Here is an 11,878-nt window from a genome sequence, read left to right on the forward strand (position 1 = left end):
AGAACTTGAACAACTGTTATCCAGTTAGCATATCTCTTGCGTTCACAAATTTACTCTGGCTATCTACTCTTATTTCAGAGCACTCATCTGAGTGTGCCAGAGCGCAGAACTGATGAATTTACCAACGCTCAACACCTGCTGAATATGACCGGTGTCAGTAAACGTAGGCAAAAAAAAAGTAAGTTAGTCAAGAACGCCCTAGATAACATGTAAACAACCTAACCAGCCCTGCTACAGTGAGTAAAATGGTCAGCGTGAGGTGTTCTCTCATTTGTGTCTGGAAGATGCTAGCTAGCCAACTTTAGCCAGTTAGCTTGGGTGCTTGGTTGGGACAAGCAAGAATTGGCAGGCGAGCTGCAGAAGGATGAGGAGGCTACAATTCCCCATCGTTTTTCAGTGCAATTTTGACAGCCAAGTAGCTGAAAAAGTTTGAGAAGGTTTATCTAATGTTCCTTCATTAGATTTTGGCCCATCTTGCTCTGGCTAGTATTAGTTGTTGATGTGTGTGAGGGAGCCTACCTTTTTCATAGTTGTTTGATCAATAAGACTGTAAAGTTCCCAAATGTAAGAGGACTCCTGTGGTGTTTACATATTTATTTTCAGAAATCGATTCAGGTGTATTTTGTGGCTTTTGGTGAATGTGTTGTAATGATCTAAAGTAACACTATTTCAACTGCCTGTAAAAACAGTTCATTTCAAAGTGAATGATGGCAGGCCCGTGTGGCATATACCGGGGATTTTCCGGTGCATGTGTTGCGTGTCTCGGAGTGGTGAGCACAATCAGTGTGGGCTTGGGCGGAGGCCATTGTGTGTATGTGTGACTGGGCCATTGTGGGTTTGAGGGAGGCCGTTGTCTAGTCCCGTGGTTGTCCTTGGACATGCACCTGCATTATGAATGCATGTCTGTATTATTTTTTTGTATCATTGATATGGTTACGCCACCAATATAATCTATGCCCTGAAGTATGTGTCAAGAAGGGGAGGAGAAACCAAGTAGATGGTCATAGACAGACTAGAAGTAAGATTATGAAATAATAATTGCAGAATACCAAAAGATGTGGATCATATACATAAAGAGGAGTGACTATGTAGGTTGTGTCAAACTGAAACGGTATATAAAGTGATCTCAGTCTGGGACCAGCAGTTGCTTCGTGGACCAGCTCGGCTTGTTACTGTGTAATAAAGTCAATATTGAATTCACAAGCTCCGGTGTCTAAGATATATTTTTAAGAAGTATTTCCGACACAAATGGCTTGTTTGTATAAAGGCCTACTTTAGCTCTGATTGGCTATGGTGCACCAGTCTGTGTAGACCGGTCCTGGACAACACAGATCTTTTTATTCAGTTTTATTTACTGTAGTGTATTAATTGTCCAAATGCACGGCCGCTTTCCCACTCTATATGGCTATAGAATTTTCACAAATGCCTTAGAATACGTAATTCCCAAACATTAAGAATTTATGAAAACATGAAAATGACCATATGTAAGTAGTCGCTTGTCAGAAAATGTTTTTTTTAAGTGGCATTCTTCCTGGGGGTTTATATTAACTGATTTTAATAAGATTGCATGTGGCTAAAATGCTGTCACTTCCGCTTTAAATGCAACCATGTTTCACACACACAAGTTATTTTCAAAGAGATGGCTAACAGCAAACGAGCTGCAATAAATAAAAAAAAGTTCCACTCGCCAGATGATCATTTGAAACTTAATTTCTTGTTGAAAGTTATTCCTGAAAAGGGAGAACACCCTCTTTGATAACACCTGCTGCTGCCGCTGCAAACTAGCTGACAACAAAAGCTAGCTAGCCCGTCCATGGGAAAACTACTGCTCGCTATTGCGTAGTAAGCTGTTGGCCTTCAAGAAGACAGAAAGTTCCCCTAAATTATTGTAAAAATGGTCCCATCCATTAAGTCAAAATGTGATTGGTTGATTCCACTTCAACATTTTGCCCTAATACAGTTGAAATAGTGGACATTTTGAACTTTTGTGATGGCGATTTGACAAAATTACAATCATGGTCTTGAAGTTGGCTCCAACACAGGCTGTGTATTCATATCTTGCGGACTTCAAAAGGTGTAAGGTATATGAAATATCATTACAATACTTGCACACTGTTTAGATGCCAAATACCCACAGTGGTCAAAATGAATATATATTTTTTTTTACATTCACATTTTCCTTCCAGATGTTGTACTAAGTCTCATTAAAGATCTCATTTAGGAGCAACAACAAACAGGGAGTAGACATTTCTAAACCGATCCCTCTTTCCCTCAGCTCCAGAGGTGATTGGCCATGAGTACTACGGGATAAGCCCTGATTGGTGGGGCCTGGGCTGCCTTGTGTACGAGATGACGGCCGGACGATCCCCGTTCAAAAGACAAGGGGAGCAATTGACGGAAAAGGAGATGGAGAGAAGGATACAGGAGACAGAAGGGGAGTACAGGAAGACATTTAGCAGCGAGACAGAAGACTTCTGCCGCTCTGTGAGACTACTTTTGCTCAGCTTTGACCTGAAGCTTGTCAACTAAATGTAGTTCAAATGTAACTGCCAACATAAAGGAAACACCAACAACGTGTCTTAATAGGACGTTGGGCCACCACCAGCCGCCAGAACAGATTCAATGCACCTTGGCATAGATTCTACAAGTGTCTGAAACTCTGATGGGAGGATGCAACACCATTTTCCCCCTGAGAAATTCCATAATTTGGTATTTTGTTGATGGTGGTGGAAAACACTGTCTCGGGCACCACTCCAGAATCTCCCATACGCGTTATTGGGTTAAGATCTGGTGACAGGGACAACCTTTAATGCTCCTTTGACACCCCTCTTTGAAAGTCACTAAGATCTCTTATAATGGACAACTGGTCATTTTTATAATTGACCCGGAGCATGGGTCAGGGACCACGTGTGGAAGCACCTGCTTTCAATATACTCAAGTGTTTCCTTTATTTTAGCAGTTACCTATAGTTCTATATTATAACTGCATCGATGCTTGTCTCTCTCTCGCTCTCACTAATTCTTCTCTTTCACTCCCCACCGCTCTCTCAGCTGTTGACCAAAGACCCGAGACAGAGGTTGGGGTGTCGAAGGTGTGGGGTGGAAGGGGTCAAGTCCCATCCCTTCTTCAGCACCATCAACTTCAGGAGGCTGGAGGCCGGAGTCATTGAGCCACCCTTCAAACCGAATGTACATACCCCATCTGTAACCACTAACCTCTACTTGTTAACCCCCAACTATAGCCTTAACCCTAATGAAGGCATGTCGTCATCATCCCCAACCTTCCCTCCCTCTGTCCAGCCCAGGGCGGTGTACTGCAAGGATGTTCGGGACATTGATGAGTTCTCCACATTAAAAGGAGTCATTTTGGAGAGGACAGACAACGACTTCTACACCAAGTTTAACACAGGCTGCGTGGCCATACCCTGGCAGACAGAGGTAAAGTCAACTGCAGCAAATTACCTTTGATTTAGTTACGTTTTGTTCAATCCAATTTATCCTCTTGGTAGCAATTTGAACACAAGGTTAGGTATGGTTATGTCATAGGCTAATAGAGATCACTCCCTTCTCTTCCCCCCCCCCCCCCCCSTCTCTATCTATAGATGATAGAGATGGGTTGTTTCAAGGAGCTGAATGTGTTTGGCCCTCAGGGTTCTAGACCCCCTGACCTGGACTGGGACCAGAATCCTGCCCCAGAGAAACCTAAACGTAGCCTGCTGGACCGCATCTTCCACAAGACACACACCTGTTGATGGATGGGCTTCCTCAAACCCTCTCACCACTGCAACTTTTGTTGTAAATGAGAACATTCCCTCAAATCAGCTTACCTGGTGTAGAGTAAAATGAATATATATGAATAATTTGTTGGTGTTGATGATCAATCAGCACACTGATCAATACACAGATCAACCAGTCAGTACTGTAGGCCTTTTTTTACTTCTTTTTTTTTTTTTTACTTTATTTAACYAGGCAAGTCAGTTAAGAACAAATTCTTATTTTCAATGACGGCCTAGGAACAGTGGGTTAACTGCCTTGTTCAGGGGCAGAACGGGGATTTGAACTTGCAACCTTTCGGTTACTAGCCCAACGCTCTAACCACTAGGCTACGCTGCCACCTTCTGCAAATCAACAACCCAAACACAGCCAAAGAAGAACAAGAATCTGTGGCCATATTTTCTCACTTTCTCTCCAGCATTTACAGAACGCACACTTTAAAGATGAAGGGATAAAACAGGGCTTTATTTAAGAGATGTCTTTGTCACACACTCGGGCCATACCGTCTGTCATTCACCAGCACAGGCCAAAGGGACCATCCCCATACTATCATACTGAGGAGAGGCGGTCTTATTCCTGTAAAACACTCATTTAGAATGAGAACGATCAAAGGGAACCCTCATCAAAGACACAGTGTTTTGATATTGTACCTACCTGTGTTTTGTATGTAACCTCAGAATAAAGAGCCTGAAAACAAATCTTTCCAAAAATCTTCACTTTATTAAAACCAGTATGAATGTAAAACATAATAACATCGTACAAATAAAACAGACAGACCAAACTACTTGGTAAAACAATCGTATTTTACATCTACGAGACCTGCTAGCAGCTACACTACATGACCAAAAGTATGTGGACACCTGCTCGTCAAACATCTCATTCCAAAATCATGGACATTAATATGGAGTTGGTCCCCCCTTTGCTGCTGTAACAGCCTCACACACACTTCTGGGAAGGCTTTCCACTAGATGTAGGAACATTTCTGCRGAAACTTGCTTCCATTCAGCCACAAGATCATTAGTGAGGTCAGGCACTGATGTTGGGCGATTAGGCCTGGCTCGCAGTCGGCGTTCCAATTAATCCCAAAGGTGTTCGATGGGATTGAGGTCAGGGCTCTGTGCAGTCCAGTCAAGTTCTTCCACACCGATCTCAACAAACCATTTCTGTATGGACCTAGCTTTGTGCACGGGGGCATTGCCATGCTGAAACAGGAAAGGGCCTTCCCCAAACTGTTGCCACAAAGCTGGAAGCACAGAATCATCTAGAATGTCATTGTATGCTGTAGCGTTAAGGTTTTCCTTCACTGGAACTATGGGGCCTAGTCCTAACCATGAAAAACATCCCCATACCATTATTCCATCGCCACCAAATTTTACAGTTGGCACTACACATTGTGGCAGGTAGTGTTTTCCTGGCATTCTCCAAACCCAGATTTGTCCGTCGGACTGCCAAATACTGAAGCGTAATTCATCCCTCCAGAGAACGAGTTTCCACTGCTCCAGAGTCCAATGGCGGCGAGCTTTACATCACTCCAGCCGACGCTTGGCATTGTGATCTTAGGCTTGTTGCTGCTCGGCCATGGAGACCCATTTCATGACGATCCCGACGAACAGTTCTTGTGCTGACGTTGCTTCCAGAGCCAGTTTGGAACGCGGTAGTGAGTGTTGCAACCAATGACAGATAACGCACTACGCCCTTCAGCCCTCGTGGTCCCATTCTGTGAGCTTGTGTGGCCTACCACTTCGCAGCTGAGCCTCATACTTCGTTATTGCTCAACGCTCCTAGACATTTCCACCTTCCAATAACAGCCCTTACAGTTGACCGGGTCAGCTCTAGCAGGGCAGAAATTTGACAAACTGACTTGTTGGAAAGGTGGCATCCTATGACGGTGCCACGTTGAAAGTCACTGATCTCTTCAGTAAAGCCATTCTACTGCCAATGTTTGTCTATGGASATTGCATGGCTGTGTGCTCGATTTTATACACCTGTGTGGCTGAAACAGCCAAATCCACTAGTTCGAAGGGGTGTCCACATACTTTTGTGTATATATAGTGTATTATGACAAATAACAGAACATAGGCAACTGAATCTGTTCATTTGAAGAGAGAACGTCTGTCAATAAGACTACCTGGGGTGCTGACAAACGTTAGATATATTAAATTGGATAATGAAATTGAAGCTTAGTTGGGTCAAAACAATGTACAGATTTGTTCCTTCCTTTTGAGGGAAATTTCACAATTTATTCATCATCTCCACTCCAACATATGTGAAAATGGCRCGTTTCTATGTTTTGTAGTAAAAGAGGAAACTGTATTTCCAATTAGTAGGCAATGCCTACTCGTAATTGGTTAAAATCACATGATGCACACCGATGATGTCATTGGAAACACTTACGTTCTCTATCTTTTTTACTACAAAAACAGAAACGCGCCATTTTCACATATGTTGACGTTGGGGTGATGCTGGAGATGATGAATATGAAGTTTTTTTTTTTTTTACACTTCCCTTTAACTGTTTTTGCATACTAGTACATGAATTTACAATGCTGAAACACTTGGAAGTGCTTCATAAGCTAAGAGTGTTATGTTCAGACACACGTAAAAATCACTGTCAACTGACATCAAAGTCTCCCTATTTTAGATCACACACACATCTTTTCCATTAGGATTTATTCAAAAGTTACCAATGAAGGTAATGTTTAGAGAGTACAGTGAGAGAGTACAAAGAGAGTACAGTGTGTCGGTGTTCAGGTCGACATCAACCCACCTATATCTGCCGGAATGGACTCCTCCGTGCCTTTGTCCGAACACTCAACTGGCCGTCTGTGTGTTGAGCTCTGGTGTGCGCGTGTTCATCCTTCCCAGGGCGGGCTACGCCGTCCGTCCACGTCTGTCTCTACGTGGTACAGCATGTCAGCCAACGTGTGTTCGATCACCGCTCCCCAACCCATGTCACTCATCTGGGGAGACACACAAACGGGACACCAATTAATCCCATCTACAACCTCAAGTGACGTCAAAACTCCCAAGTACTGTATCTCTATTGCTTGACTAATCAAATAAAAAAAGCATGCATGTGTGTGTACTCACTGGCTGGTACTTGAGGTCCTTTGGAGGGTGTTTGAAATGTGGTCCAAAGTTAACGGACACCTGGGAGAAAGGAGGGACGATCAACATAATGTAATTCAAATGGAAATGGGAAGTAGATACTGGGCTATATCAGAGCACAAAACTTTGGGGCATTGAATTATTTACAGTGCTGTAGGGCAGGGGTTCTTAAATTTTTTCAGCCTGGGACGCAAATTAGAAATTCGGTTTTTCCTGGGACCCAAGCTTAGGAAAATATTACATTTACATTACATTTACATTTAAGTCATTTAGCAGACGCTCTTATCCAGAGCGACTTACAAATTGGTGCATTCACCTTATGATATCCAGTGGAACAACCACTTTACAATAGTGCATCTAACTCTTTTAAGGGGGGGGGGGGGGTTAGAAGGATTATTTATCCTATCCCTAGGTATTCCTTAAAGAGGTGGGGTTTCAGGTTGTCCTCCGGAAGTGGTGATTGACTCCAGCTGACCTGGCGTCGTGAAGGGAGTTTGTTCCACCATTGGGGTGCCAGAGCAGCGAACAGTTTTGACTGGGCTGAGCGGGGACTGTACTTCCTCAGAGGTAGGGAGGCGAGCAGGCCAGAGGTGGATGAACGCAGTGCCCTTGTTTGGGTGTAGGGCCTGATCAGAGCCTGAAGGTACGGAGGTGCCGTTCCCCTCACAGCTCCGTAGGCAAAGCACCATGGTCTTGTAGCGGATGCGAGCTTCAAACTGGAAGCCAGGTGGATGAGAGCGAGGAGCAGCGGGGTGACGTGAGAGAACTTGGGAAAGTTGAACACCAGACGGGCTGCGGCGTTCTGGATGAGTTTGTAGGGGTTTAATGGCACAGGCGCGGGAGCCAGCCAAACAGCGAGTTGCAGTAATCAGACGGAGAATGACAAGTGCCTGGATTAGGGACCTGCGCCGCTTCCTGCGTGAGGCAGGGTCGTACTCTGCGAATGTTGTAGAGCATGAACCTACAGGAACGCGGTCACCGCTTGTGATGTTAGTTGAGAACGACCAGGGTGTTGTCCAGGATCACGCTAAGGTTCTTTTAGCACTCTGGAGGAGAACACAATGGAGTTGTCACCGTGATGGCGAGAATCATGGAACGGGCAGTCCTTCCCCCGGGAGGAAGAGCAGCTCCGTCTTGCCGAGGTTCAGCTTGAGGTGGTGATCCGTCATCACACTGATATGTCCTGCCAGACATGCAGAGATGCGATTCACCACCTGGTTATCAGAGGGGGGAAGGAGAAGATTAATTTGTGTGTCGTCTGCCATGCAATGATAGGCAGAGCCATGTGAGGAATGACAGAGCCAGTGACTTGGTGTATTAGCGAGAATAGGAGAGGGCCTAGAACAGAGCCCTGGGGGACACCAGTGGTGAGAAGCACGTGGTGCGGAGAACAGATTCTTCGCCACGCCACCTGGTAGGAGCGACCTGTCAGGTAGGACGCAATCCAAGCGTGGGCCGCCCGCGGAGAATGCCAGCTCGGAGAGGTGGAGAGGAGGATCTGATAGGTTCACAGTATCAAAGGCAGCGATAGGTCTAGAAGGATGAGAGCAGAGGAGAGAGAGTTAGCTTTAGCAAGTGCGGAGCGCCTCCGTGACACAGAGAAGAGCAGTCTCAGTTGAATGACTAGTCTTGAAACCTGACTGATTTGGATCAAGAAGGTCATTCTGAGAGAGATAGCAGGAGAGCTGGCCAAGGACGGCACGTTCAAGAGTTTTGGAGAGAAAAAAAAGAAGGGATACTGGTCTGTAGTTGTTGACATCGGAGGATGTCAACTATGCAACTATACATAAATATCGGTACATTTCATTGCCCTTATGCCTGAAACAAATGCAATAGAGACAAAAACAAATAATAATGGAATTAAATATCCATATAAATATATATTCATGTTTATTTTCCACCATTAAAAAACACTCGTACATATCTGTCTATGTTGGAACTGTTGCTGTTAAAATACAATACATRTTTTTTATTCTGAACTGGAATAAACTGATTGATCACATCACACAGATGTAGACCAGAAAACACACAGTCCTAATGAGAGCATGTCTATTCTGGGCTCTGTTTTTGACAGTGTAACACTGAGGTCATGCTCAGCCTTGAAACGGTTTCTGTACTTGTTTTATAAGTATGTCAGAGTTGAGAACCCTGACTCGCATAGGTATGAGTAAGATGTACAGTAGGCCTGATCATTTTTCATCTTCATCTGTACTGTTACTAGGGTAGCTAGCTTGCTTTGGCGAATGTTAGCTATTAGCTGTGTACAAGGCCAGGGGATTGTTTGAAAGAGAAACTCACATCTACTATGACAGTTAGTATGCCCTTATTTCTGCTTATCATCACCTGTTATAAAATGACAACAATGCCTTGCTAGCTGACTTACTTTTTCATGTTTGAAGCACTGTTTCCTGAAGCATTCTGCCCTGTTCTGAAAGAACTCCCTGGGTTTACCATCATGCTCTGGATGTTTGGTCAGGACGTGTCATTTTATTAATTTGTTCGTTATGAGAGACTCATTACTACGCGCTTCCCCGCACRAAACACATTGTGGACGCTCCTCGTTATAAGTTTGTATGAATTGAGCTCAGTCAGAACTTGTGGCTAGCATGAGTCCATTTGATGACAGCGGTGAGTGATGGCGAGTGGGAATAACAAGACAGTGACTTGAACGACAGCGCTGCAACGTGTGGGTCGCCGAGTGATCTTAAAGAAAACTGCAGAAAAAAGTTCTGGTAAACCGCGAAGCACATGGGCATCTCCCTCTCACACTTCCGCAGCTGCCAAACTGAGCAGAGACCGCTGCTAAGCAGAGCGCGCACTGAACAGAGAGAGCAAATTCAATTTGCCAAATCAATTTCGGTAATTAATGAAATAATTATAAATTGACTCTGACACGTCACGACCCACCATTAACAGGTCCGTGGGTCACGACCCATACTTTAAGGCTGCTGCAGATGGAGATAGAGAGAAAATAGAACAGACACACACACAGCACTAACCGTGCAGCCCCTGTAGAGAGAGATGGCAGGGAAGTAAAGCCCCTCAAACAGGTTCTCATAGGCCTGACCCTGGTTCACCCCATTCTTATAGAACAGCATCTAGAAAGAGGGAAGAACAGAGATTTCAACAAATGGAAAAGCCGATTCCTATACCTACTGTCAACAAACGTTTGATATTGACAAAAATAGATTGAGATTATCCAAATTCATCAACATTCCAAATGGTACATCCAATATGGTCTATGGTTGCCACTGCTTTGAATGATCTACTGGTTCTAGTTGTGTTCCACTGCTTTGAATGATCTACTGGTTCTAGTTATGCGTTCCACTGCTTTGAATGATCTACTGGTTCTAGTTATGCGTTCCACTGCTTTGAATTGGAACGCAGTAACTAGAACAGTAGATCATTCAACGTAGTGGAACGCATAACTAGAACCAGTAGATTCATTCAAAGCAGTGGAACGCATAACTAGAACCAGTAGATCATTCAAAGCAGTGGAACGCATAAACCTAGAACCAGTAGATCATTCAAAAGCAGTGGAACGCATAACTAGAACCAGGTAGATCATTCAAAGCAGTGGAACGCGTAACTAGAACCAGTAGATCATTCAAGCAGTGGAACGCTAACTAGAACCAGTAGATCTTCAAAGCAGTGGAACGCATAACTAGAACCAGTAGATCATTCAAAGCAGTGAACGCATAACTAGAACCAGTAGAGTCATTCAAAGCAGTGGAACGCAATAACTAGAACCAGTAGATCATTCAAACAGTGAACGCATAACTAGAACCAGTAGATCATTCAAAGAGTGGAACGCATAACTAGAACAGTAGATCATTCAAAGCAGTGAATGGAACGCATAACTAGAAACCAGTAGATCATTCAAAGCAGTGGAACGCATAACTAGACCAGTAGAATCATTCAAAGCAGTGAAAACGCATAACTAGAACAGTAGATCATTCAAAGCAGTGGAACGCATAACTAGAACCAGTAGATCATTCAAAGCAGTGGAAACGGAATTAACTAGAACCAGTAGATCATTCAAAGCAGTGGAACGCATAACTAGAACAGTAGATCATTCAAAGCAGTGGAACGCCATAACTAGAACCAGTAGATATTCAAAGCAGTGGAACGCATAACTAGACCAGTAGATCATTCAAAGCAGTGGAACGCATAACTAGAGACCAGTAGATCATTCAAAGCAGTGGAACGCATAACTAGAACCAGTTGATCATTCAAAGCAGTGGAACGGCATAACTAGAACCAGTTGATCATTCAAAGCAGTGGAACGCATAACTAGAACCAGTAGATCATTCAAAACCAGTGGAACGCATAACTAGAACCAGTAGATCATTCAAAGCAGTGGAACGCATAACTAGAACCAGTGATCATTCAAAGCAGTGGAACGAATAACTAGAACCAGTAGATCATTCAAAGCAGTGGAACGCATAACTAGAACCAGTAGATCATTCAAAGCAGTGGAACGCATAACTAGAACCAGTAGAATTCAAGCAGTGGAACGCATAACTAGAACCAGTAGATCATTCAAACCAGTGGAACGGCATAACTAGAACCGGATCATTCAAAGCAGTGGAACGCATAACTAGAACCAGTAGATCATTCAAAGCAGTGGAACGCATAACTAGAACCAGTAGATCATCAAAGCAGTGGAACGCATAACTAGAACCAGTAGATCATTCAAACAGTGGAACGCATAACTAGAACCAGTAGATCATTCAAAACAGTGGAACGCATAACTAGACAACCAGATAGATCATTCAAAGCAGTGGAAACGCATAACTAGCAACCAGTAGATCATTCAAAGCATGGAACGCATAACTAGAACCAGTAGATCATTCAAAGCAGTGAACGCATAACTTAAGCCAGTAGATCATTCAAAGCAGTGGAACGCATAACTAGACCGTAGATCATTCAAAGCAGTGGAACGCATAACTAGACAGTAGATCATTCAAAGCAGTGGAACGCATAAACTAAGAACCG

General features: G+C 43.8%; 2 protein-coding genes across 4 annotated transcripts in view; one reads left to right on the forward strand and one right to left on the reverse strand.

Moving 5' to 3' along the window:
- LOC111963860 (G protein-coupled receptor kinase 6-like) overlaps positions 1 to 4,471 on the forward strand; it is a 32,684-nt gene extending 28,213 nt beyond the window's left edge. For both annotated transcript variants that reach the window (XM_023987417.2, XM_070443543.1), the window contains exons 12-15: positions 2,276 to 2,484; positions 3,051 to 3,188; positions 3,300 to 3,437; positions 3,602 to 4,471. In XM_023987417.2, coding sequence (XP_023843185.1) covers positions 2,276 to 2,484; positions 3,051 to 3,188; positions 3,300 to 3,437; positions 3,602 to 3,751 — 635 coding nt within the window. In that variant the 3' untranslated portion in view covers positions 3,752 to 4,471. The remainder of the gene's footprint in view (positions 1 to 2,275; positions 2,485 to 3,050; positions 3,189 to 3,299; positions 3,438 to 3,601) is intronic.
- A 2-nt stretch (positions 4,472 to 4,473) lies between these two features.
- The window catches only part of ash2l (ash2 like, histone lysine methyltransferase complex subunit), a 21,082-nt gene continuing 13,677 nt past the window's right edge, over positions 4,474 to 11,878 (reverse strand). For both annotated transcript variants that reach the window (XM_023987419.2, XM_023987418.2), the window contains 3 exons: positions 9,880 to 9,978; positions 6,863 to 6,922; positions 4,474 to 6,732 (listed from right to left, as the gene is read on the reverse strand). In XM_023987419.2, the coding sequence (XP_023843187.1) occupies positions 6,625 to 6,732; positions 6,863 to 6,922; positions 9,880 to 9,978 (267 nt within the window). In that variant the 3' untranslated portion in view covers positions 4,474 to 6,624. The remainder of the gene's footprint in view (positions 6,733 to 6,862; positions 6,923 to 9,879; positions 9,979 to 11,878) is intronic.

The sequence above is a fragment of the Salvelinus sp. IW2-2015 genome, linkage group LG5, assembly GCF_002910315.2.
Source record: "Salvelinus sp. IW2-2015 linkage group LG5, ASM291031v2, whole genome shotgun sequence".
NCBI lineage: Eukaryota > Metazoa > Chordata > Actinopteri > Salmoniformes > Salmonidae > Salvelinus > Salvelinus sp. IW2-2015.